The sequence below is a fragment of the Perognathus longimembris genome, chromosome 4 (assembly GCF_023159225.1).
Source record: "Perognathus longimembris pacificus isolate PPM17 chromosome 4, ASM2315922v1, whole genome shotgun sequence".
Taxonomy (NCBI): domain Eukaryota; kingdom Metazoa; phylum Chordata; class Mammalia; order Rodentia; family Heteromyidae; genus Perognathus; species Perognathus longimembris.
This window is the reverse complement of record NC_063164.1, coordinates 28,019,550-28,047,261: the sequence shown is the minus strand read 5'-3', so window position 1 is coordinate 28,047,261 and position 27,712 is coordinate 28,019,550. Positions and strand designations below refer to the sequence as shown.

The 27,712-nt window shown below is 38.1% G+C and overlaps 2 protein-coding genes and 1 long non-coding RNA gene across 6 annotated transcripts in view; 2 read left to right on the top strand and 1 right to left on the bottom strand.

Annotated features, from left to right (window-relative positions):
* The window catches only part of Fam117b (family with sequence similarity 117 member B), a 52,017-nt gene extending 38,211 nt beyond the window's left edge, over nt 1-13,806 (top strand). The window contains exons 5-8 of the mRNA XM_048344943.1: nt 192-335; nt 3,457-3,682; nt 5,839-5,959; nt 9,839-13,806. Of these exons, the coding sequence (XP_048200900.1) occupies nt 192-335; nt 3,457-3,682; nt 5,839-5,959; nt 9,839-10,157 (810 nt within the window). The 3' untranslated portion in view covers nt 10,158-13,806. The remainder of the gene's footprint in view (nt 1-191; nt 336-3,456; nt 3,683-5,838; nt 5,960-9,838) is intronic.
* Nucleotides 13,807-19,119: 5,313 nt separating this feature from the next.
* Nucleotides 19,120-27,712, top strand: part of LOC125350385 — a 28,351-nt gene continuing 19,758 nt past the window's right edge. The window contains exons 1-2 of the long non-coding RNA XR_007210733.1: nt 19,120-19,239; nt 23,953-24,034. This is a non-coding gene — a long non-coding RNA (uncharacterized LOC125350385). The remainder of the gene's footprint in view (nt 19,240-23,952; nt 24,035-27,712) is intronic.
* The window catches only part of Ica1l (islet cell autoantigen 1 like), a 44,018-nt gene continuing 39,119 nt past the window's right edge, over nt 22,814-27,712 (bottom strand). For all 4 annotated transcript variants that reach the window (XM_048344938.1, XM_048344939.1, XM_048344937.1 and 1 more), the window contains one exon: nt 22,814-23,813. In XM_048344938.1, coding sequence (XP_048200895.1) covers nt 23,698-23,813 — 116 coding nt within the window. In that variant the 3' untranslated portion in view covers nt 22,814-23,697. The remainder of the gene's footprint in view (nt 23,814-27,712) is intronic.

Below are 27,712 nucleotides of genomic sequence, written 5' to 3'. Positions count from 1 at the left end.
GTGTTGTAGATTTAACAATATCCATTTCTTTTTTTTAACTTCATTTTAATAAAATTTTGAGTTACTTATATCAACTTGTAGTGCACTTCAATCTAGAGAAGTGAAACATAATATTAAACCTTTCTTTCTTTCTTTCTTTCTTTCTTTCTTTCTTTCTTTTTTTTTTTTCTTCTCCACCTCATTTCTTGAAGGCTCCTGTTCCAAAGAGTACACTTGTTCCAGTAATTCCCATCACCAAATCAACAGGTTCTCGGTTCCGGAATAGTGTGGAAGGACTCAATCAGGAGATTGAAATAATAATTAAAGAGACTGGGGAAAAGGAAGAGCAACTTATAGTAAGTAATTTGGTGGGGTTTTTTGTTTTTTCCTTTTTCTTTTTTTTTTTTAAATAGATTTTTTTTTAGAAGTTTATTTATTTATTGCCTGTCCTGGGGCTTGGACTCAGGGCCTGAGCACTGTCCCTGGCTTCTTTTTGCTCAAGGTTAGCTCTACCTCTTGAGCCACAGCACAGCTTCTGGCCTTTATCTATATATGTGGTGCTGAGGAGTCGAACCCAGGGCTTCATGTATATGGAGCAAGCACTCTTGCTACTAGGCCATAATCTCAGCCTTGTTTTTTCCTTTTTCATGGTGGACTTGAACTCAATGCCTGGTCACTAGCCCTGAGCTCTTTGGCTCAAGACTAATACTCTACCACTTTGAGCCACACTGCCACTTCCAGTTTTCTGGTGGTTAATTGGAGGTAAGAGTCTCACAGATTTTCCTGCCTGGGCTGACTTCTGTACCATGATCCTGAGATCTCAGACTCCTGAATAGGTAGGATTATATTATATTATGAGCCACTGGAGCCCAGTAGTGATTTGTATTTAAAAACCAACCACATACATGAACTATTCTAATTATTTTAAACATTACCTATATTTTCCATATTAACTTAATTTCTTGCTACTTATTTAGAAAAAAAATTATCTCTTGAAAAACTTGGAGATTGGCAACTGATTGGATTTTTTTTGTATTTCACAAAGGCAACTGATCTAACTTTAAATTTGGAAACTATTTTTGTTTATCTGTTTTTATAAATTAGGTACTATGTTCTCATTTGCTGTAATTCTATATAATGAAAGTTTAGCTTACTAATTTGAGAAAGGTTTTAGGACATTAGATACTTTCTAAGTATGCTTCTACCTGTTCCTTGTTGTCAGTTACTATTTGGATTTAGTTGACATGCTAGGTTATATGTCTGTGAAGTGCACTTAGAAATGATATAGCCAGGCATGGTGGCTCACACCTGTAATACCAGCTATTTGTGAGGTGGAGGAATATCACTGTTCCAGGCCAGTCTGGACAAAAAGTTGAGAACCCATCTCAATTAGTAAGTGAATTGTAGCAGAATATGCCTACAAGATCTTGGTCTAGGATAGCTTCAGAGGAAAAAAAAAGGAAGACCCTACCTGAAAAACAACTAAAGCAAAATTGAGCTGGAGGTGTGGCTCAAATGGTAGAATACTTGCCTGGCAAGCACAAAGCCTGAGTTTAGACCTCAGAACCACCAAATAATTAAATGATCTTCAACTAGGTCCAGGGAGCTGGCTTAAGTGACAGAACCTGCCATCAGCTCAAGGCTGAGTTCAAACCTCACTATCAAAAAAACAAAGGAAGGGCTGGGAGTATGGCCTAGTGGCAAGAGTGCTTGCCTCCTACACATGAAGTTCTCAGTTCGATTCCCCAGCACCACATATATGAAAAATGACTAGAGGGGGCGCTGTGGCTCAAGTGGCAGAGTGCTAGCCTTGAGCAAGAAGATGCCAGGGACAGTGTTCAGGCCCTGAGTCCAAGGCCCAGGACTGGCCAAAAAAACCCAAAAAACAAAAAAAAAAACAAAGGAAGAAATGGTCTTAGATCTAAGATCATGTAAGAGTAGTTATATATAACACACGAAGAAAAATTATTACTTAGCTTTAAAAACCATATCACAGACGGTATTTACCTAAGCTTCTACTTTCTGGTGAGGGAGGTAATGTACATGTAAGAGCAGTTACATATAAAACATAGTAAGAAAAATTAGTACTTAGATTTAAAAACTGTAGCACAGAGGATATTTACCAAAGCCTGTATTCTTTGGTGAGTGAGGAGTTAGAGTTTAAAGTAATACTTTACTGATGTTTTAAGATTGCTCCCCTAAGATAAAAGACTTCGGTGGCTGTGGTGGCCTATTCTTTCAGCTACTTAAGGATCTCTATTTGACCCCATCTACAAATGAAAAAAAAAAAAAAGAAAGAAAGATGAAAACAAGCTTCCCGCACTATGCCTCCATTCTGCACGATGAGATCTGCTTAAAGTTAGTGAATCAAAGGTATACTGCAAGCTGGTTTGCCTGCTTAGTGAGCCATACAAGCCTTCCTCTGAGGGTCTCCTTGATTTCATCTTATAATTAGCACTACTACTCTCTCAAAGGCTTCTTTGAAAAGAAACTTTCAGGGGGAATGAACAGGAAGAGAAAGGAAGCAGGAGCCTATTATCAAGTATCACTGTCACCTTTTCCTTTCTCCATATGCAATCTAGTATTATACTTAAGAATTTTCTTCTTTTACCATGATTATTCTTTATAATTTTTAAAATAACATTTATAATTATGTATGATAATGAATTAACAGTTCATTTATTCAAGCATGGGTTACCCATGTGAATGAGGTCCTAGGAAGACAAATTCTCCACCTAGGATTTTGGGTGGGGCTCTCCGATTAGGTGTCATGAATAAGCAGCATAAAGGCCTAGTAAGGAGGAGGGTTTTTTTTGTTTTGTTTTGTTTTTTGCCAGTCCTGGGGCTTGGACTCAGGGCCTGAGCACTGTCCCTGGCTTCTTTTTGCTCAAGGCTAGCACTCTACCTCTTGAGCCATAGCGCCACTTCCAGCCTTTTCTATATATGTGGTGCTGAAGAATCAAACCCAGGGCTTCATGTATATGAGGCGAGCACTTTACCACTAGGCCATATTCCCAGTCCCAGGAGGATTTAAAACAAAACAAAACAAAATAGGGTTCTGATTTGCAGCAGTGGTATTCACTAGACACTGCTGAAAATGAAGTATACTTATTTGTGGGTGGGGATGGGAGGGGAAAAGTGCAAGAGAGTCCAAAAAGAAATTTATTCATTACCTGACTAATGAAACTGTTACCTCTCAGAACATTACCTTCATAATAACAATAAAAATTACAAAAAATATAAAGACAGTGTTCTGTTATGTGTAGTCCAGATTGGCCTTGAACTCCTCTTCTATGTAGCACAGACTGACCTCAACTCAAAATCTTCCTAACTCTTCTATGTGCTGAGATTACAGGCGTTTACCACCATGTCTGGCTTAGAATTTGTGAGTTTCTGACACCACAGACAAAAGGTGCCTAGCTGGTGAATTTCAAAGTCAATGCTAAATACATTTATACTTTAAAAATTTTATAACAGCCACAAGATATTCCAGATGGCCATCGTGCACCTCCCCCCCTTGCACAGAGAAGTAGCAGCACACGAAGCATTGACACACAGACCCCTGGTGGGGCAGACAGGGGAAGCAACAATAGCAGCCGCTCTCAGTCTGTGTCCCCCACATCCTTCCTCACCATCTCCAATGAAGGCAGCGAGGAGAGTCCTTGTTCAGCTGATGACCTGCTTGTTGATCCCAGAGATAAAGGTATAGTAAGGCTAGAGGAAATTGTCACTGGATGATAACTGAATTCCATGTTTGTATCATTCATTCTGTTCATTTTCTAGGATGACACACATTATGTGTACCCAGGCTACCAGGGCAATGGCATCAAAGTGTAGATTAAAAAAAATTATACTACAAAATAGTTTTGCTGTAATGCTTAAACACTGGTCTAGTTTGGTGAATTTATGGAATTTTGTTGGTTTTTTTTTTAATTTTGGGCACTTACTAATACAGTTTTGTTGTTCATGAGTAGATAAACATTTTTCCTGTAAAGCTCTTTGTTCTGTGTTGCCTACCTTGATACTTTCTAACTAGACATAAAACATTCAAATTAGTTTCTTTTAATACTTTTTCCAGCAAAGATTAAACCGGTTTACATAGTAAGATGTGCAAATCAAGCCTAGAGTAAAGAGTGGAGTATGCTGTGTGTTGTAAAAATAACCAGAAGGAGAAAGCAATCTGAGTATTAAGTATTCTACCTTTTAAACAAATTTGATTTTTTAACCTATAATCAGGGCAATATTTTGCTAATATACATACTCAACAATAGAGCATTGTAAATTCCACAGCTCAATAGTTACTTATTTAGAGCCTCCTATATGTCGTGTCAAATGCTGTATTAGTGTGACTAGCCACAGTACTAACCACCTAGTCATTGAATCTAACAAGTAGAGAAGACAGAAGATTTATTGAAGTAATATTAAACTATGGACAATTTGAACTTGTATTTGGACCTTTTTGTGTTAGCTTCTAGGTCAGATAGAACATGGCTAGTAAAATCTGCCTCTTGAATTTTCATACTTTGTTTTTACAGGTAAAAATTCCATGTATTTTTTTTCAGTCTTGTTAAATTTGATTTTAGAAAACTACTGGTTGACTTTTTATGAGGATTTTGTTGTTAGTGGTAGTGGTTGTGAGCTTGAACTCAAGGCTTGGGTGTTGTCCCTGAACCTCTGGTGCACACGGCTAGTGCTCTACCACTTGAGCCACAGTGCCACTTGCAGTTTTTTGGTGGTTAATTGGAGATAAGAGTCTCACAGACTTTCCTGCTTGGGCTGGCTTTTAACCTCAATCCTCAGAGCTCAGCCTTCTGAGTAGCTAGGATTATAGGCATGAGTCACCAGCACCAGGCTTATGAGTTTCTTTCATAAGAAAAGCAGGCCTCAAGTTTATCAAAATCAAAACTTTATCTCAAAAACAACAAAAAGAGCTAGAGCTAGAGCTTACATGGTAGAGCAGGAACACTGGGTTAAATCCCCATAAATGGAGGGAGATAGAAGGAAGAAGGTAGAACGGGAGGGAATCAGGGAAGAGTGAGTAGGAGAAGAGAGAAAAGCCGAGAGTGATAGAAAAGGGTGAAGAGTAGAAAGGAAAGGTGGAGGAAAAAAGGAGAGTAGAGGATAAAGGAAAGTGGAAAGGGCACAGAAAAGGAGAAGGGAGGCCAGAAGGAAGGGAAAGGAAAAAAGAGAAAAGGAAGGAAAGAGAAGAAAAAGAGGCCAGTCAGCAATGAATTTGTGGTTTAGTTGATACAGATTGAAATGTAGAACAGTTGTGTAACATACCAAGAATTTCACCTTAAACTGAATCAATAATGTCAGGGTAATAAAAGGTTAATTTGTAAAGATTTCTTAAACTTTGATATAGACTTTGCAAGGAGTTTTAGAAAAATGAGTAGAACTTACTCTCCCTATAGAGAATCTCATAGGCAAAAGGAAGTATTCGGCATACAATACTCTTTAGGACTTCTGGGAGCAGAGTGATCAAATTAAGGAACTTGGCTGTTTTCAAGGCAAGCAATAAAAAAACTATTTCAGATACTTGCACTGAGAAAAAATGGAAATAGTCTTAGAGGGTATATTTGAGTGGGTATAGAATAGAAATAAAGAGCAACCAGTTAAACCAGTGTTTATATGAGGACTAAGTGATAGAGGTCTAGACTCTAATAATTGCAAGTGAAATTTGTGCACTTATTTAACACTTACCTTTTTTCTTTAATTAGGAATTGTGCTACATATTATGGTGATGATGAATAAGGACTTTCTGTCCTACAGTAGCCAAGAGTATTACACACAGCATATATTTTACTAGAATGTATTTCTTAGTAATCTAGGGTGTCATTTTTTTTTTTTTTTTTGCAGAGAATGGGAACAATTCTCCTTTGCCCAAATATGCAACCTCACCAAAACCTAACAACAGTTACATGTTCAAAAGGGAGCCTCCGGAGGGCTGTGAAAGAGTCAAAGTCTTCGAGGAATGCTCGTAAGTACACCTGCCCACCTCTCCAAAATGGTTTTTGTTCAAATTTTCTCATAAATTGAAAGACCAGTATATTGATCATGAATTTATCAACCACACAGATTATATCATCGTTAGCATTTTGTATAAGTGAAGAATATTAACAGCAATGAAATATCAACTAACATTCAGTGCCTTGGTTATTCCAGAGTACTTTTTGTGGCTATTGTTTGTTTTGCTTCTGTATTCAGTCCAGTAGACTATGCATTTCACCCAGAGTAATTTCCTTCTTTTAAGGTCCAAACTTCCTTAGTTTTCCCCTATTTTTGAGTCCAGCTCTTCTAAACAATTTTTTAAATCATTTGTTTGCCAATACAGGAAATAGTTGTTGGAACTTTAACCTCATGTACGCTAGGTAAACAGTGTCCCACTGAGAAAATGGGTGATTAGTATTTGGGGATATAGTGCTTATTAGCCTATACCCTCCAGTCTCTAGTCTTGTAGCTTCAAGTCTAAGAGCCATCCTTTTTTGCTTTTGTTTACTGTGAAGCCTAAAATAAAATATGAAAGTAGTGCAGCCTTCCCCAGTTCACAGTTTATCTTTTTTTCTCTGTCATGAACACTTTGGAATGATTTGAAATATGCATCTCTTTCTTTCTTTGGTGTTCCCTCCTATTGGTACCTCTTTTAACCTAACTTCTGAACAATTTGCCATGCAGATCTTCAATTTCTCTACTAGGACATACCAGTCAGTTTCCTGTCTGCATCTGACAGTAAATGAAAACTCTTATTTTAGCAAGTATTTATTTTCGTTTTTTCTGCCACATTGATCTGTAAATTTTACCTGATGTCAGCTGAGAGTTTGTTCCATATATGCCTTGTATTATTATCACCTGGGAAATTCACTGAACTTGTAGATTCTTGGCCCTGACCCAGTCATAATGAATAATAAACTTGAAAGTAGGGCTTGTGTTTTCTGCATTTTTACCAAGTCCCTCAGATGACTTTTATGCTCACTTTGGAAATTCTGACTTAGCCCTTTTTCATGAGGGTTCTTAAATAGGGTCCTATTAAGTATAAGCCTAAATATAGCTTTTTTGAGTTGAGCTCTTTGATTTTACTTATTTGGCAATTAGTACTTGTCTAAGTGTAAAGAAATGGTTGATTGGCTCAGCAATTTGAATTTCCTTCTTAGAAATGACTTCAGATATTTGTTATATAAGTTAGTCTTTTGTTTTCCGCTGTGCACTCTTTCATTTGGATGAAATAGCTTGCTCTCTGAGTTATTTGTTTCTGTTGTATACTTTGAAAGGTGAAAAACAGGAGCAGTGAGTATATGTATAGATGGATGAATAGATCAAAGAAACAAGCTGTAACACATTGCAGGTTTTATGATATATTGATCTGCTATTAGAAGAAAACCCCCTTTTTTATTCTAATGCTTACTAAGAATTTTTACTGGTATAAAAGATGAGTAGCACACAAATTTAGCACATGAGAATCTATTAGTAATTATGTCCCCAAAATTAGCAATAATAATTAAAAAGTGGGGCTGGGGATGTGGCCTAGTGGCAAGAACACTTACCTCGTATACATGAAGCCCTGGGTTCAATTCCCCAGCACCACATATATGGAAAACGGCCAGAAGGGGCGCTGTGGCTCAAGTGGCAGAGTGCCTCTGGAGTAGCTAGGATTACAGGTATAATACTAGCTTCCTGCCAGGTACACAGCTAGATTGTGATCTGCATACTGTTGGCTTCTTAGTGTAGCTGTGATGACAGGCTCAAACTACTCGACCCAGCTAGATAAAGGCACAGATACTTAACCTGGCCATCCCATCCTTAGGCCCAAGCCGCTAAGAAGTATGGCTGATCATCAGTATGGTTTTGGCACTTGAACTTGTTTTCTAGGTTGCTTCTCACTTGATATGCTTAATACTCTTTAGGCATTTCTTTTTGGCCTTGATGAGGGTCTCAGCTTTGTGTATATACTGGTGGTTTTTGTTGTCACCTTACTCTACCCAACTGTGCAGCAGGGGCTACAGCTTACCACTTGTTCTTCTCTTTCTTTTGGCAGTAGTGTGGATTGAACTTTCTCCAGATAAGCACTCTACTACCTGAGCCATGTCCAGTCCTTAGAGTTGTAGTTGAAACTGAACTGCAGAGACTTTCTAAAGAGATCTGTTTCTCAAACTGTGCTACTGAACACTTTCCCTAAGAGAGCCCCCTGGGTTAGCTCTAGCTCTGCAGCAGTGTTAGTATATCCTAGGATGATCCTCTCATGTATGTATGGTTTTTAAGTTGCAGAATGGCTTGAAGTAATAGTAATACTTGGAGCTAAGGAAAACTGCAAGTTTTAATAGATAGAACCTCTATCCCTCTTTTCTTTTGAGTAAGGTACTCCTGGAAGTAAAAGATAATGGGATTCTTTTGCATTCGGGTAGTGACTACTAGAAGAAGGACGGGAATTTTCCATGTTGTTTGCTGTTACTAGGATGTTCCCTAATCTGACCAGTTATTTATTTTATGTGGTATGTCATAATCTCTTTTCATGAAAGCTCAAAGAAAATTAAATGGTTTTTAGATTGTCACTAAATAAAGAAGTCAAAACAAACAAAATTAACAACCCTTTTTTTTCCCAGGTTCATAATTTGATCATAAAGTCAAGAAATCTGTGTCTCAAAAATGTGAACTTTTATCCATGACATACATTAGTAGCTACATGTATTGTTATTTAAAAATTCTTAAAATATTTCTATTTATGCTGGGGGGTAGAGCCCAAGGCCTTGCTTATGCAAAGGTGGCACATTCATACTGAGTTATGCCCCTAACCTTCAAGCAACTTTCAACAAGATAACTTTAAAAAGATAGTTAATTTAAAAAATCTAGTTCTCAGTCAGGTACTAGTGGCTCACACCTGTCATTCTAACTACTCAAGAAGCTGAGGTCTGGAGGGTGGACGCTTGAAGCCAATCTAAGCAGAAAATCTGTGAGACTCTTATCCCATTTCCCCCCATCCCCCCAAAAAACAAATAACAAAAAAAATTAGTAAGAAACAGGGCTTTTTATATAGATAGCTTCAGCTGTATTCCTTTATACACATTATCTGCTTTTTAAAAAAGTAAGAGAGCTTTTACAAATGAGGGAAACCATGCAACCTATTTCTTTGGGTCTGGCTTATTTCGCTTAATATAATTTTTTCCAAGTCTTTCTATTTCCATAAGAATGGGGCAATGTCATTCTTTCTTACGGAAGCATAGAATTAATGTGCCTATAAATCTACACATGAACCCAGTGGATAGTAAAAGACAATTACATTTGGACATGATAAATTAAACAGGACTCTTCACACAGTGAGACCAAACAAGGATATTCTTGGAAGAGGATCACAAATGCTCAATAGCTATGTGCATATGATCATATAAAATGATGCCTATTGAAGTAAACTCCAAGCAATAGAAATAAGAGGTTTATTTTACTTTTTGTGCTTCTTTATTTTTTACAATATTTTTCCCTTTGTCGCTGTTCTTATTTCTATACCTTTTGTATGTCAGTTTATCTGATTTGGGGAGGGGAAAAGGAAGCACAGAAATAGTGGGACAAAGAGTGAACTAGTTCAGCTGTGATACCCACTAGATACTGTGTTGGAAATGAACTATACAACTTGGGGGATAGGGGGCGAGGTGGGAAAATACTGGGAGAAAATGAGGGAGGGGCTAACAGTGTTCAAAAAGAAATGTATTCAATACCTGGCTTACGTAACTATAACCCCTCTGTACATCACCTTTACCATAAAATTTAAATAAATACGTCATTCTGAGGCTGGGGTGGGGCAGATGGAGTAAAGAGTTTATTTCTAGTGTTCAGTGACTTAACAGTATTGGGTTGTCTGTTCTACATCTAGGCCAAAACAACTTCATGAAATCCCAGCATTTTACTGTCCAGACAAAAACAAGGTGAATTTCATTCCTAAAAGTGGCTCTGCCTTCTGCCTCGTCAGTATCCTCAAGCCACTCCTTCCTACACCAGATCTCACCCTCAAAGGCTCTGGCCACAGCCTGACAGTCACCACTGGCATGACCACCACTCTGCTTCAGCCCATTGCTGTGGCCTCCTTGTCTACCAGCACAGAACAAGACCGAGTCTCTCGAGGAACCAGTACAGTCCTGCCATCAGCCTCCCTACTTCCACCACCAGAACCAATCGAGGAAGCTGAAGGATAGGTCCCAGGGCTGTGTGACCATGTTCTGGGAAACTAGGACGTCCTCACATCACTTGACTATGCTGCCATCGTGTGTTTCCTGTTGGCTGTGATGTGCTCTAGCTATCTGGTGACGTGTGACAGCAAGGCTTCTGGAAGAAAGCAGTCCTTCTCACTGCTCTGCCCCACTCATGAAGGCCCACCCTCAGTGCTTAGCCTGCTTTTTCTAAAAGCACTGACGGAAATAAGTTTACTTTTTGAGGGACAATACCACATTTTTTTTGTTTTCAAATTAGACTTAAGACACATATACACGCAAAACCTGATCCCTGCAAACATAATTCCTGAAGGGAGATGTAAATGATGCTGCAAGAACCACCTTTTATATGAAAACTATTTTATAATACCAGTGTAACATTTTCTGAAGCGTAGCAAACAGGATGTTCAAAAGATTCTTTGGTGGCCTCTGTTTCTTGTTTCCCTTTCTAGTTGTGTGCTTTTTTCAGCTGTTTTCAGCTTTGGGACCAAAGGGATTGTTGACATTTTCCCAGCAATGTTAGTCTCATGACTAAGTCCTTCTCCCAAATAAGAATTGTTAGGTAAATACGTTAAACAAGTATATATAAAAGAGATAAAAAGCAATATTTGTACTACATTATGTGATTTATGTTTTTTGATGTTGTTTGTGCTTTGGGTGAAATATTTGTAAAACTGCTGTTTTCTTCACTACTCCTGTACACATTTCACCACGTGGTCAGAAAAGTTATAGTCTGAAGACAAGTGCTTTAATATGTTTTCCCATATTGGAACTTGGTTTAAAAGTCAGTGAGCCAAAAGGAAACTATCCAGTGTTGATTGCTAGCTAGGAGTGAGGAACCCTTTGGTTTTCTGTGAAATGTCTTATCACGTGCTCGCCCTCCTTTGCCAGGTATCATTCTACCTTTAATCATCACTGTATCATAGCCCCAAGAGACCCTAAAATGGCTGTGCATGGATTTCCTCCTTTGCTTTTGTGATGTTGTTGTCTTGTGGACTTGGTCAGGGTTAGTAGTTTGCCAGGAGTGTAATCCATTGAATAGCGATCCGTAGCCACAGAATCTTGAGATTGACTTTTCTTTACAGTTGTTGGCACTGAGATTTGTTGTCTACAGATTTTTCTAAGTTGTTGTCCAATATTCCAGTGGAAAGAAACAGATAAGAGCTTTGGATTATAAACAACAGATACCTTTGAAAAATCCATACAGTTTTGTATTTGGGCTCATTCTAATACAAACCACTGCCAATATTACCTGACAGTATTTCATTTCTGGGTATGTGGTAATGAAATTAAGGAGCAACTCTTTTTAGAAGTGAACTTTAGCAAAGTTGATAAAAGGCATCCTTTTAATATCTTCATATGATGCAATGATTTGATGTTCTTATGCATATGATAGGTAGAAAAAAAAGATATTTTTAAGTCCTTGTAAAAGGATTACCATCTTGGAGGTTATTTATATCCTCTTGTCCAGACATATTCCATCAAGGAAAATCTAAGGGTAGTCATAAGTCATATGGAAAGACTTAAACCCATATGAAATTTGAGCAGTTTAAAATGCACCTTTTCCAGTTTAAAGTGAAGGTGTATTTTAGGCCAATCAGATATTTAAAAACATCTTAATGCATGTGTAAGATTTTAGTTGGTAGGACTTTTGGAATTTGGTATTTTTTCCACCTAAAACCTAGTGACTGGGAACTATTAAGTTATAGTTTCTACATCAATCAAAGCTCAGTTTCACAACATCGGAAGTTTCTGATTTTTTTAAAAATTACTTTAACTCTGCCTTCTTCCTTAGGCCTTTTGACTTAACTATTTCACCAGTATTTGCTCAATCAAAAGTACAAGAGAAAGGTAAAAGTGAAATTGGGTGAGTTAATAGGAATGGGTGGGAAAAAGTTGTTAAAAACATTTTGCTCAACTTTTTTTTTTTTTTAAACTCAGGGGTTTCTGTTGTTTATTTAAATTTCACCAAATCTTTTTTCTTTGCTTTGCTTTATACTTCTTCACCTTTATGGTCTCTGTCCCCAACCCAGTCTCAAGGGTAATTCAAAATTAGAATATTAGTATGCAACATTTTCTCTTCGTTGTGCACATTTATCAAATTCACACCTTTGTGTAGGTTTTCATAAATCCTTAATCTAAAGCAATTAAAAATCAGAATGGAAGAACAAGTTTTCGATTTATTATTTAGACTTATAAATAGAAGTTTAGTAGTAGGGAGAATGTGAATTTGCAGGAAATGAACTGTATGGTAACCAAACACATCTCTTGGATTTGAGAGAAATAGAGCCTGAGATGTGAAGTCAAAGCTCCAAGGTATAAAACAACTCTTACACGTCAGTGCCAAAGGGCTAACTTTTAAGCATAGAAGCTTTATCATAGTTTTTAAGAAATATTAACCTTAGGCCCATATAGGTGTTTCATTTAACCCTTTGTTTCCAGATGGCTGATTTGTTTTCAAAAGTATTCTCAATAGAATACATAATATTGTATTCTAAAATCGCGCTCCATTATTATTGTGTCACTTGGTAGGAAACTGTACAGAAGTTAAATAGAATAGCTTCAATGGGAATATAATTAAATTCCCCCACGGTGCTGGGGGACCGAAGCCAGAGCCTCATGCATGCCAGGCAAGCCTTCTACCATGGGCCTACATTCCCAGGTTCCCAATTTAAATGTTTTTAATTAAAATAAAATCCATTTGAGTAAAAGAAAAATGGATGGCATGTATCTTTTGGCAAAAAGAACTATTTCCGTTACTCTCTTTGTCAGTCTTACTTTTTACCCTTAAACAGTTTATTCCTTCTAATGGTAAACTGATAAATTTACTGTTACTGATCATGACTATGTCTTTTACTCTATTGCTTATCTGGTTTTTGTAACCATTTGTATTCTAAAAGTACTAGTTTTGCTTCCTAGGTTAAATATGGTGGGTGTGGATGTCAAATTTTTAATTTTGAACACAATTCTATATTGTTTAAAATGTTTCATACACTTTTAACCAAAATCAATCTTTAGAAGGTGCTATTGCATACTGGGGAATATCTGGCAACAGTGAAAGACTTTTTTTCTTTAAAACAATTGTTGGCATTCACTGGAAGAAGGTATCGAAAATGGCAGAATTTATTGCTACCTTTATGTCCAAGGTTAGGACTGGTTGTCAAGATTTTCTCTTAAGTTAAGGAAAATTGCTTCTACTAAATTTATTGTTCTAAACTTCAGATTCATTCCTTAATGCTTAGATTTTTTGTTACCCCCAACTAGATCGGTGGAAGTCTTGAAATGCAAAATAAAGCTGAGAATACTTAAGTCTGCACTTTAAGGTTTTTTTACTCTGCCCAAATTAGTGATAAGCAGAGTATCCCTGAACAATATTTTGTTTATACAGTCCTGTTGAGTATAATTTATGTTTTTTAAACTCTGCATCTTTTATCTCTGTTGAAGCTCTGTAAATCTTTTTAAAATGCAATTTTTAAAATTGTTTTCTAACGAAATTCTACCCCAAAAGCAGCATTTCCAGTGGTAATAGATATTGTTACTATGTTCTTATGTATTCCTTGTACCTGAACACTTGTTGCTGCCTCACAAGAAAAGAGAACTTTTATGTTAAAAATAAAGTCTGTTCTTGAGAGTTTCTCCTGTGTATTTTTATGACTATTGTCTCAAAAACTGGAATTGCTTTTCTTTTCAGACTTCTTTGTAGTTCTGGGGTTTGTACTCAGGGCTTGCTAGACTAGCACTCTACTACTTGAGCCTTATTTATCTCCGTAACTCTTTTTAGACATTTTTAGTCTGATGTAACACGTATTCTTCACAGATTGAGAGAAAAGTATGTTTGTCTTAGTAAAAATTCTTGCTACAAAGCTAGAGTAGTCTTTGTAGTGTTATAAACAAACTCAAATATATATGCAGCTACTAAAAGATGTATTGGTTCATAATTATTTCAGTAAGTCAAGGTTTGTTGAAGATCCTAAAGCTGAGAGATTTTTTTTTCTTTAAAATTCTTGTCCTTTTGTGACTGTAGCCCTTGGTGTGTGATGGTATTGGTTGCAAAGAGGCCGCTCGCTGACTGAGGACAAACTGTGAGCGTTCAGGAAGCAGAGAGCTCAATATTGTACTGTGGATTGTTTTGACTTTTCCTATAATGCTGCTTAGCTTCCACTGCAGACATATTACCATTCAGCAAATCTGAAATTTTCACTTAAATGAAGCATATTACACATACCCCCTTTGGGCTTGGGATGATTGTTAACTTTTACCTTTATTAGGGGGTCACTATTTGCTTTTTGGAAAGACATACAGCTGATTCTGAGAAATCCAATGAAGACTGCTTTGCAGTCACTCAGAAAGTTGAGTCAAAGGGTAAACAAATGCAGCATTGGCGATCACTAGACACTGTGTTGAAAGTGAACTATACAATTTGTGGATGGGAATGGGTGGGGGGGGAACTGGAGGAAAGCAAGGGAAGAAGTGACATTGTCCAAAATGTTACATAACCGTAACCCATTTGTACACCACCTTTATAATAATTTAAAAGTAGGGTCATGTTTTCAGTAAAAGTAATTTGGTCATCAAATTGCTGTGTTTTTTTTTTCTCAGTTTTGGTGTACTAGGTTTGAATTCAGGGCTTCATGCTTTACTAGGTAGGTGCTCTACCACTTGAGACATTTCTAGCCCTTTTTCTTTTCTTTCTTCCCCCCTCACCTTTCTTTCCCTTCTTTGCTTTCTTCCCTTTTCTCCCATCCCCTCTTCTCTTCCTCCCTTGTATTCTCTCTTGCTCCCTTCTAGCTCCTCTTTCCTTCTCTCCTCACCTTAAAAAAAAAAAAAAACCAAAACCACAGCTTTTATTTATTTATTTATTTATTTTGTGCCAGTCCTGGGGCTTAAACTCAGGGCCTGAGCACTGTCCCTGAACTACTTTTGCTCAAAGGCTAACATTCGAGCCACAGTGCCACTTCCAGCTTTGTTCTATTTATGTGGTGCTGAGGAATTGAACCCAGAGCTTCATGCATGTTAGGCAAGCACTCTACCACTAAGCCACATTCCCAGCCCAGACACCCACAATTTATTTCTGGCCAGATGTGCCTGAGGTCCTGGCTGTTTGAGAGACAGACACTGGAGGAATATGGTTGGAGGCCAGCCTGGGCAAAGCAAGACCTCATCTCCATGGAAATACTAGGTATGTTGGTATGTACCTGTGGTCCCAGCTATGTGGAAAGTATAAGTAGGAGGATTACCTCCTGAAGCCTGTTCAGGTAAAAGTGCAAGGCCCTATCAAAGCAAAAGGGTATGGGCATGGTCCAAGTTGTAGAGCATGGAAGTCCTGAGTTCAAATTGCAATACTGCTAAAAAAAAACCGCCCCCCTTTTTTTTTTTTTTGGCCAGTCCTGGGCCTTGGACTCAGGGCACTGTCCCTGAGCTTTTGCTAGTGCTCTGCTACCTGAGCCACAGTGCTACTTCCAGCTTTTTCTGAGTAGTTTATTGCAAATAAGTGTCATACGGACTTTTCTGCCCATGCTGGCTTTGAACCACAATCCTCAGATCTTAGCCTCCTGAGTAGCTAAGGTTACAGGCAGGAGCCACCAGCACCTGGCTACATATGTATATTTCTGAACTAGTTATTGTGGTGCATGCCTGTGACACATGGGAGGCAGAGGCAGGAGGATCTAGTGTTCAGGGATTCTAGGGCTACCTATAAAGAGCCTGTCTCCAAAAGAATTTTAATTCTGATAAAGTTAACCAGAGTTAGAGTATAAACCGATGGTTACAATTCAACCTACTTGATATTTACCAGCACAGCAACAGACAAAGGCCTGATATCTGTTATCTACAGAGAACTCAAAAAACTTAGCCCCTCCAAGCCCAATAAACCTATTAGGAAATGGGCAAAGGAGCTAAAGAGAGACTTCACAAGAGAAGATATAAAAATGGCAAAGAAACACATGAGGAAATGCTCAACATCCCTGGTAGTAAAGGAAATGCAAATAAAAACAACCCTGAGATACCACCTCACCCCAGTTAGAATGGCCTATACTCTGAACTCAGGAAACAACAAATGCTGGAGGGGGTGCGGGAAAAGAGGAACCCTTCTCCATTGTTGGTGGGAGTGCAAATTAGTACAACCACTTTGGAGAACAGTATGGTGGTTTCTCAAAAAGCTCAATATAGACCTACCCTATGACCCAACCATACCACTCCTAGGCATCTATCCTAAACAGCAAAACCTAAGATATCAAAAAGACATTTGTACTTCCATGTTTATCACGGCACAACTCACAATAGCCAAAATATGGAAACAACCCAGATGCCCCTCCACAGATGAATGGATCCAAAAAATATGGTACTTATACACAATGGAATACTACATAGCAATTAGGAATGGTGAAATATTGTTATTCGCAGGGAAATGGTCAGAACTCGAACAAATAATGTTGAGCGAGACAAGCCTAGAACACAAAACAAAGGGGCACGATCTCCCTGATATATGACTGTTAACAAAGGGAGACGGAGAGACAGTAGAGACCAAGTCTGTGAATACTATATATGTTCTTGATACATTGTATATTGTATATATGTCTACCTGACCTAGAGAAGGGATAGAAAAACAGGACGTAAGATATCACAAGAAATGTACACACTGCCCTACTATGTAACTGTACCCTTTTTGCACAACACCTTGTAAAAAAATTTGTGTTCAATTAATAAATTAAAAAAAAAACACAATTCAACCTACTTAAATGCAAGGAGAACCTCATCTTGGCATGAAGTTTTCTCCTTTTCTGCACTGCAGGTGGAGCTCAGTGGTAGAGTTCCTGTAGCGCCCAGAGTACTATGGTATGATCCTATCTGTAGCCTTTGTATTTGGCTCTGGGTTTTGCAAAATGCTTGGGTCTCCAAAGGGCCGAACCAACTTTTAGGAAGTCAAGTAGAAAACTGTGTTCATACACAAGGAAAGTATTTTTATGTAGAACTGCATTCTACCACTGAGCTATGTACCATAAAACTGTTGTAGATTGCCATATGTAAATATAAAAAGCATTTCCTATCCAGCTTGTAATCAAAACTACATGAAAAGTACTGCTTTCTATATTAACTTTCTGTGTGTTGCTGGATTTGTCTGAATGAGGCTGGAGTCAAGACATTGTAATTCCCTTTAATCAGTATCTCTGAACTGCTGGTTATGTTCACACACATTTACACTACTTGTTCTTCAGCCTTTAGCATGTTTCTCAACTGAGAATTTACCTCTATATACTCTGACTCACTAGAATGGAAGAGTTCTGCTGAATTGGCATATTTTATAGAGGATTACCATGGAAGCTGCAATGATGAAAAACTAGCAGTGTAACCATCTCCACCCCATGCCTGAAGCACCTACTTTTGAGACCATTCTGATGAATCAGAGGAAAAAGAAACTACTGAATTTAGAGGCTAGCAGCACCAAGTATTTGGAGTTATTAGTCCTAGCTCTCCTGGGAGAAAAAGTCACCTCCTTGAGCCTGTTTTCTTAAGTCTATGATAAGCGAAATGCTGACAGTAGATTAGTTTTTACATTTAAATATTACACTCATTCAACGGAGGCAAAGGCCACGAGGTCGGTTCAGGCAGCTGTTTAGCCCAAAGTAAGCTAGGAGGGCTCTGTGCTCCAGATGGAGAAAGCCTCAGGAAAAAGGAAAAAAGCTCCATGGGAGGCAGCCAGGAGGCGGGTGGAGGGACCCAGTCACTCCTGGTACTTTTCCTCTCCTGGGTTTTGGGTTTCAAGCACCATATGTTTGAAGCACCACATATACAGAAAACGGCCAGAAGTGGCGCTGTGGCTCAAGTGGCAGAGTGCTAGCCTTGAGCAAAAAGAAGCCAGGGACAGTGCTCAGGCCCTAAGTCTAAGCCCCAGGACTGGCCAAAAATAAAATAAAAATAAAATGCTTTCTTCTGTGTGAAAAAAACAACAACCCAACAACTAAGCAATCACGTTATTTTTTTTACCAGGTCAATGTGATTCCATAAGAAAACAGGGTTTTGGATCATAGAAAGTGGTCCCATGAAATTTATTTTAGCTTGTAAATACAATATAATCAAGATACTGAGCTGAAATAAAAAGTTGGTAATGCTTACCATTTGACAAGCACTTAACCTGTTACTTTTACCCTAATCTTCATAATAACCCTATGAAGCCAGGAACTGTTGTTTTTTCACTAACAGATAAAATTGGTATTAGGTTAATTCCAATTAGCATAATGGGTCATACATCTGTAAAATGTCAAAGTCTGTTTCTGAACCAAGTCTCAACTGCAGAACTCAACAACCAAGCGTCACTATTTGTCCTGTACCAACAATTCTGATAAAACATATCTTAGTGTCTTTGCAGATTGTGGGTCTTAGACACTGGGCCTTTGCCCTGTTCTTGTTGTCTCCCATGTTCTCTCCATTGCTGCAGCTTGGTTCAAGTACCAAAGGAAGCTGGTTAAAAATCAGCAAGTTAGCTGGGCACCGGTGGCTCATTCCTGTAATCCTAGCTTCTCAGGAGGCTGAAATCCGAGGATTGAAGCCAGCCTGGGCAGAAAAGTTCCCATGAAACTATCTCCAAATAACCACTCAAAAACCAGAAGTGGCACTGTAGTTCAAAATGGTAGAGTGCTAGCCTTGATTGCAAAGAGGCTCAGGGACAGCACTCAGGCCCTGAGTTCAAGCCTCATAACTGACAAAAAAAAGTGACACCAATGTTCCTCTGATTTTTAATGTTGCTCTAGTTGCAAAACTGAAAGAGAAATGTATTTAATCTTGGGAACATGTCTATACGTTTGTTCCTTTATGTGACTTTGACTTAAAAAGATCATTTAATTAAAAAAAATTTTTTTTTGTAGTGCTGAGATTGAACCTATAAGGCTTTCCATGTGTGCTAAGCAAGTGTTCTTTCACTGAGCTACAACCCTAGTCTCACAGAGGTCATTTTTAACATAATCTGCCCATTTTAGGGAGAGAAGACAATGATGTGAAATCACCTGGATCGTAATGCACAGCATGAAAAAAAAAAAAAGGCCATAATGTTAACAGTCATTATTTCTGCATGGTAAGGCTTTGCATGGTTACATTTTGTGTGTATGTTTGTGGTGAATTAGATATAATTATGTCCCAGCTGGCTTCAAACTATGATCCTCAGATCTCACCAGTGATCCTCACTGGTAGCCAGTATGATTACATTTTTTTAAATTGCTTTTTTGGATGATGTTCAGTGAGGAATAAGTAAAGAAGAAAAAGGAGACACGGGGGAGGGGGAAGTTTATTATATGCTCACTAGTCCCACGGACACTCACTGTGCAGTGAGGTGACAACATCAAGGGAGGGGAGGCTTTGCCAAGCAGGTTGGAACAAGAGATCTCGAATTAAGACCTAAGTGCATATGCCTTGAAGGCAGAGGGAACTACACAAGAGAAGGTATAAAGGGGATTTGCAGGAATTTACGTATATGCTTCTAGGTCTGATAGGGAAGGGTAGGTAAGGGCAATCCTGCGTCACACTAGTATACCTTGGCCAGGAGTTCATATCTTGCTGGAAGTGATACTGAAGCAGCAGGAAATAGGGTTTTTTGTTTTAGATAGTACTGGGGTTTTGAACTCTGAGTCACCTTCTTGCTAGGCAGGTATTCTACCACTTAAGGCACACATACCCAGCCCATTTTGCTTTTTATTTTTCAGAGAATATCTTCCATATTTGCCTGGGGTGTCCTTGAAGTGGTCATGGCTTATTGGTTGAGACAAGGTCTCAATAACTTTTTGCTTAGGCTGGTACTGAACCATCATCTTCCCTATATTCCACCTCCCCAGTATCTGGGATTATAAGCAGAAGCCACTATGCTTGGGAGATATTTGCACTTTGAAATATTACTGACCAGATCCTTATTTTCTTTTTTATGTACTCTTTGGCCAGTTTATTTCCACCACTGAATGAAGAATTATGTCTTGTCTTTAAATGTTAACAGCAGGGCTAAGCATGTAGTTCAGTGTGGTAGATCCCATGGCTTAGTATGTACAAACCTTAAGTTCCATCTCAATCCCAGGAGAAAGCAAATGACAGTGTTTGTGGAACTTTTTAGTGTTCTTTTAAGCTATACAAGAAGATGAAAGATGTTTTATGTTGGGCCTCTGAATATGAGCCACTCAAACCTGTTTGTAGGTTTTCTTTGCCATATTTAAACTCCTTACTATTGCATGTTTAAATGTATTGTGTTCTGTGCTACTGGATTAGTAAATATTTTAAGATTTTATTTCTTCCTAATATCTGTATCTTATGATTCTAGGCTGCTTCAGTGCTGAATAAGGAGATGTAGGGCTCTGCAATGCTATGGAAGACAGAAGTAACTAGATCACTTTGGCTATCTACTTTTTGTTCCTGCTTTCAACAACTCATGATAAATACTAATGGAAGTCCTTCAATGGCTAGTCAAAACTCAGAATTTTTACATCTGATAGCTGTGTTTGTTGTCAAAGTGTTTATAGATATAGATATATTTATATATAAATATACACAAATATGTGTGTATATACATAAACACACACACACACACACACACACATATATATATATATACAAAAAAAAATCACCTCCAGTCCTCTTCTGTATTTACTTCACAAGGATAGCAACTGCTCTGGTTTTGCTTTCATTCTCAAGTGTGTCAGTTTCATTTTACTTTCTTGCTATTGTGGTCCTGAGATAAAACCCAAGTTTTAAAATAGGAAAACAATAATTGAATTATTGTTGAAATATCTCATAAACAACAGAACACTTTAGGAAATAAACTTTGTTTAATGCCATCTTTCAGTCTTTATTTATAATAAATAAGGCTCAGAAAAATAGAGCATATTTAATCTTCCTTTTTTTTAATGCTCTAAGCCCTCTACATTTCTAGATGATCTATGAATGCAGTTATTTGAAACATCTACAGCTGAAATACACTTTTATTTCAATATGCAAATACTAAAACCTATTTTGTTGAAATAGTTTGTTTCTAATTTTATCAGAGCTATGTTCTACAGTTGCAAAACAAAGACTTCAAAAAGTAACAAACTACACTGATCTTATGCCCTGTTATCCTGCCTCTCCTGTAGAGGCAGTTGTAGAGAGAGTAGGCAGGTAAGTTCTGCTGGGGCTTTTCTGACCACCAGTGCATTTTTATCTGGTATAAAATAAAGTACAAGATCAATGTTTCCCCCCACTAAATAGAAAAGGTATCTATTTTGAAAGAGCTATTCTCAGTCTACTGTTGGTGCAGGATAACTGATTTCTTCCTGAATGGATGCGCTGAAGTGAGATAGCAGCAGCTGCTTATTGCTTGCCTGTCCTCCCCATCACCCCTGCTGACTTGTGCTTGCCTTCAGGATTATAGGCAGGAAGGCAAACACTGTGCTATCAGTGTTGGTTTACTACAGCAAAAGGTCTCATTCTGACCATCAAATTACTTTTGGATCTCAAATGACTAATTCTGCAAAAACAGGAATTATTCTTCTTCATTTAATAACAATTATTGATATGCTTTCAAAATGGAGTTGTGGAAGTTGAAATGATAATTTATATTTTGTGTTGAAAGATGAAACTAAGAATTGAATGAGAAAAATCTTGTGTGCATTTCAATTTTGTTCTTGGGAAATTGAAGGTGTTATTCCTGCACATTCGTAGTCTGGGATTCAAGCTTGTACCCTACAAGGACCACTACTTACTAAAGTATCTTTGTTTATACTTGATAACAAGGACTACTATGTAAGGGACAATATTCAAATGTCTCTCAAAGAATGTATTAAAAGAATCATATTGCCAAGAAAAATGGCACAAACCCAAGACGTAAGCTTGGAATTTTTTAAAACAAAGTTGGGAGCACTAGAATCACTGTAGGCATAGAATTTAGATTGCGATTGATAATCATAATTGAGGTAAAAATCTTGGCAGAACAATGAGTTTTGCAGTCTGAAATTTTTTTTCACTGAATAAAAAAGGAAGACTTCAACAATTGTTTCTGAAATGATAACAGCTCATAAAAAAAATAAAAACAGGAATAATACTGTGAAAGACATTAAGGGAAGATTTTATAACCTTTCCTATGTTTCCAGCCCTCAAAGTCTTTCCCTCCTGTGCCATACTTGACCATAGCGGTGTATTTTCTGGAAAGTATATGGCAGCTAACATTATGGTTAGGTCAGACTGCCACAGATTATACCTACTGTACTGTAGTCCATCCCTAAAAAAAATGCTTACAGAGACAATTCTCAGCCAGTTTTGAACTAGAACCGCATGAAAATTCAGTGAACACAACTTTGTTTTCTTATGGAATTACAATGGACTAGATGGCAAACTAACACTTGGAATATTGCCTCACAACTAAAAGAATAGAAACAACGGACAGGAATTGAGTGGTTAGTGTGAATACTCAGTAGCTCTGTTTTAGTCAGTGTTCACTAATTTCCATTAAATAACCTTCCCTCCAAAACTTAGGCTCTAAACCCTGCAAGGGTAACAGCTTTTGCTTAATAATCATAGAGTCTCAAATGTCACCCACAAAAATGGAAAAGTGGAAAAATTATACATTTCCTTATTAGTCACTTAGGGCTTTCTCTGTGTGAAAATATTCTAGCTAAATCATAGCATAAGATAAGTATGCAAATACGTGGAAGAAAGAGGTGCCTAGCATTTGTCTTCCTCATTCGGACAGAAGTTTCTTGGCAATTCCAAATAGGGAATGTTTTCCACTCGTTTTAGGAGTAAGATGAATGTTGCATTTTATTGAAGCCATGTGTGATAGCCTGAAAATATTTGCAAATTATCTTGAATATTGTTGCATATTTTTGTTTGAGATGTGAAGAATGACTTTTCCCCATGTCTATAGAGGATAGGTGTACAAGTTAATCATCCTGCTACTTACCCCATTTGATAATGATATTGGGGTGTCCATGATTTCTGTGTGAATGATAGGTAACATTACAGCTTCATTATATTACATTTTAGCTTCCACATGGAGAGGAACAAGTATAAGTTTCTCTGATTTCATCAAAGCAAATTGAGTGCTCTTATTCTACCTTTCCAACCAAAGACAAAGCTGGGCTAGTGCTATTTTCCACAACAGACTCCCCAACTCTGTTTTATCTAAGAAAACACCCCCCAAACCACACCCAGTGTACATGCTGTCCTTACCACATACAGAATTCTCAGTCAGCAAGATAAGGAATATAAAATGGTTTTCAAAGAAATAAGCTCAACTCCTTATTGACAGAAGTATTCCTAACTATTATTTAGACCTAAATTTGACATCTAAATATTGCAGATTCAGTTACTTTAAAATTTTTCCACCTAGTGTCAGCATCTACAAATCCAAAGATATATGTAATCTATTCATATGTGGTCCTTACCATCCCATTACAGTTGGCTGACAGGTATTATAGTCACAAATACAGTCTTAGGTGTGGGTTATAATAGAACCTCCTTTCCACAAAGGCAGTATGTCGTAAAACTGATGTCTCAAGACCCCTGAAATTAACATTAGTCACGCATTAAGAAGTTCATCATCTGAGTGTCCAATGGCATCTGGGTTTGAAAGTGGATCCAAGTCTGCAAATAGATTGAACCAGGCTGACATGTCTTGGTTACCATTGTTGGGGGCTATTGAAAAGAGAAAAGAAATACATTGAAGAGTTTCAGTATTCTGAAGTCATATTTTGTACCACTTTTATGATTTTGAAAAAAAGATGCTTCTTTTTAATAAAAAAAACAACTGATCATCATTATATCCACTTAACAGCTGATGCAGACACATTGGCTTTCCTGAGGCTCCCATCATAAAATAATCACAGGCTGCCCTGAGAAAGGACTTGAGTGGAAAGGTAAGCAATAGTCATTTTAGAAACATTTAATTTTAAGGTAAATTATAGATGGCTAGCTGGTAAAATTTAAAATTAAAAGTAACTTTTGTTAACTCAGCATGTGTTGATTTTTATTATGAAAGTATTACAAAAATATTACACATGGGAAAAACATCGTCCTAATCCTACCATATTAACATATGTTGTCATTTGAATTTACAGTTGTTTTCTTAGTATTTTCTTTGTATTAGCTTTTTTTTTTGCTTGTGCTAAGTTTTGAACTAAGAGCTAGGTGCTGCCCCATAGCCTTTTCACTGAAGAAGGCTGGTGCTCTACCATTTGAGCTACAGCTTCACTTCCAGCCTTTTGCTAGATAATTGGAGATAAAAGTCTCACGGACTTTCCTGCCCAGTCTGGCTTCAAGCCATTATCCTCAGATCTCACCTTCCTAAGTAGCTAGGATTACAGGCACCCAGCTAAAATTTTTTAGCACCCAGCTAAAAATTTTTATAACATACTAATTTACAGAATGCATTGTATCTTAGAACCTCTTCCTTCTCTTCCTATATGTATGTATATATGTACGCATTTCATTAGTTTTTGAGACATGGTCTCAGGCTAGACTCAAACTTGTAATTCTCTTGTTTCAGTCTCCTTGGTACTGGGATTTATAAATATGTACCCCCACTCCCAATATCACAACTTCTTACTAATCAGATCCCTCTCATCTTCTGTAGAGGGTGGAAATGTTTATGCATCAGTACCTCCAAGTTTCACCGTTGCAGATACTGTGCTGGGACTAACAAGTCCTGAACAGACTATGGGTTATATAAGGCCGGCTGTTGAAGGCCAAGTGGTTCAATGGAAGGGTTGGAAACCCAAAGGGCAAGGGTAAGAAGCAGTCCAACTCCAGAGTCAAGTCAGCCCTTTTTGACAATCCTGGTTCATACTTGCCCCAGAGCAGAGAAGGCTGGGATTTGGGCATTGAGCTCGCAAGCCTTAGGTTCAGGCAGAGGGGAAATCTCCCATTGCTTTGTGTCCAGCTCGACTTTGACTTTAGGGCACAGTGATGTGGTGTCCGTGATTCCGCACTATGATACACGTTCCAGCTTTGAGTCATGGACACTTAATGAATTTGTTTTAAGTCATTAACAATTTCAACTATTATTAACACGCTCAGAATTACTATTAATATATCTTTTCCAAATCCTTGTCTCCCTCCCCAAATCAGCCTCTATGATTTTAGGTAAGTAGCATCTTTCTCAGTACCTCTGGTTTTTTGTTTGCTACAGTTTGGAACTTGACTGTCCCTCAAAAGCCCTGTGTTAAAGGGTTGGTCCTCAGCCTGTTGCTCTTAAGAGGGGGTAGAACTCTTCTCATGAAAGGAATATCAGATAAATAGTGAATCCTGGAAGCCCAGCACCTTGCTATTGCTCTTTGCTTCCTGGTTGCCAGGAGGTAACGGACTCCTCTACCATAATACAGCATGATGTATTATGCTGCCCAGGCGGTAGTCTATTTTAAATAGGTAAGCACAAACTCAGTTTTAAAGAAGAAAATTAGTCTGAGTTCTTGATGGTTGTATATATTCTGGATTTGCCAGTGTGAAACTGATTTGAGGACTTAATCTTTGATCTCAAAGTGTTGAAAAAGTTGGATTCCAAGGATGAGTATGTACTGACAGATATCAATGAATACATATGTGGGGGGGACAAGGGAGAATATTTTTATTTTGCAGAATGCTAACTCTTAAATGTACAGAAACTGAGGAAATATAAAATACAGTGAAGGAAGAAGACACAGTTCAATGGTAGAATGCTAGGCAGCATGTGCATGGAGCTAAGTTTAGTCTCTAGGACAGAGAGAGAGAAAGACAAGGGGGCTGGGGATATGGCCTAGTGGCAAGAGTACTTGCCTCGTATACATGAGGCCCTGGGTTCGATTCCCCAGCACCACATATACAGAAAATGGCCAGAAGTGGCGCTGTGGCTCAAGTGGCAGAGTGCTAGCCTTGAGCGGGAAGAAGCCAGGGACAGTGCTCAGGCCCTGAGTCCAAGGCCCAGGACTGGCCAAAAAAAAAAAAAAAAGCCAGTTAGGACACTTATGGTGACTCACACCTAGAATCCCAGGAGGCAAGAGATTACTCAGGAGGCAAGAGATTGGGTTTAAGGTCAGATTCCGCAAAAAGTGACACCTTGTTTCAACGAAACAAGCTGTGCATTCATCCTGGCTGGGAAGGAGGTTTAGGGAGGAGGATCTTGGGACAGAGGCCCGGCCCAGATGGAACAGCAAACCACAAACAGTTAAATAGGAATGGGGGTGGGGGGAAGATAGCGGGCATGGCTCAAGCTACAGGTGCTACCCTAACAAACCTAAAGCCCTGAATTCAAAACCCTAACACCACCACAAAAGAAGCCATTTGCAGAGTTTCAAAATATTTCCCATGGGGCTGGGTATATGGTGTAGTGGTAAAGTGCTCGCCTTGTACACATGGAAACCCTGGGTTCGATTCCTCAGCACCACATATATAGAAAAAGCCAGAAGGGGCGCTTTGGCTCAAGAGGTAGAGTGCTAGCCTTGAGCAAGAAGAAGCCAGGGACAGTACTCAGGCCCTGAGTCCAAACCCCAGGACTGGCAAACAAATCAAAACAAAGTATTTCCCATGGGACCATTTTTAGTCAACAAAAGGGGTAGATATTTTTGTAGTGGAAAAATGTATTGGATACCACCTTAAGCTACTGGTGAAAGTTGATGTTACCATCAATGGGACAAGACAGACATCACACACCTGATAAGATTTAATTACTAAGATGGTGCAGTGCCATTTCTGTGCTGCTAGTTCTGCCAAAATGAACCACCTGCACTTAATTATGAAAACAATCAGATAAGCCCAACTAAAGGAACAGTCCTCAAAATAAGTAACCTGCTGTACACTGAAAAGCACTCAAGGTCATAAAAAAGATTAAGCATTATTCAGAGACTAAAGAGACTTGCCAGCTTGATTCTGGTTTGGCTTCTAGATTGGGAAAAATGTGATAACACACATCAGGGAATAGTGACCAAATGTGAATAAGGTCTGTATTTAGACTGTGACAGTTAATTTTCTAACTTAGTTCATTACAGTGATCAAAACCTGTCTTCAGGAAGCTGATAATGAAGTATCAAGAGTTAAACAGGCATTATGTATATGATATAAACTACCAATTAGAAGATAGACAAACAAAATATAAAGCAAATAATAATGTTTGGGAACAATGGTTATCAAATATGGTAACATTTTAAGAAATCAACATGTGGAACACATGGTAAAACACAATGTTGTAGGCTTTTGTAAAGTGAAATTATTTCAGAATTTAGAGTTACTGAAGCACTAGGATCTGGAAGTAATCCTGGAAGAGCTCCTACAGGCCAACACAGTTTGAATACTGAAAAGATTATATATACAAGAAAGCACTGAGAGAGAGGAATCTATATATTGATAATAAAATCACTGGAGAAGAAAGGAAGGCTCCTGCTTATAGCAGAATATTAAGAGCCAATGGAGGGAGTATTTCATATCTCAGGAAGGCTGTTTGAAAATTGTGATCCATAAAACAAATAACTAGATGTGGTATATGTATTTTTTGGTGCCAGTCCTCAGGCCCTGAACTTTTTTGCTCAAGGCTAATGCGCAACTACAGCTCCACTTCCAACTGGAGA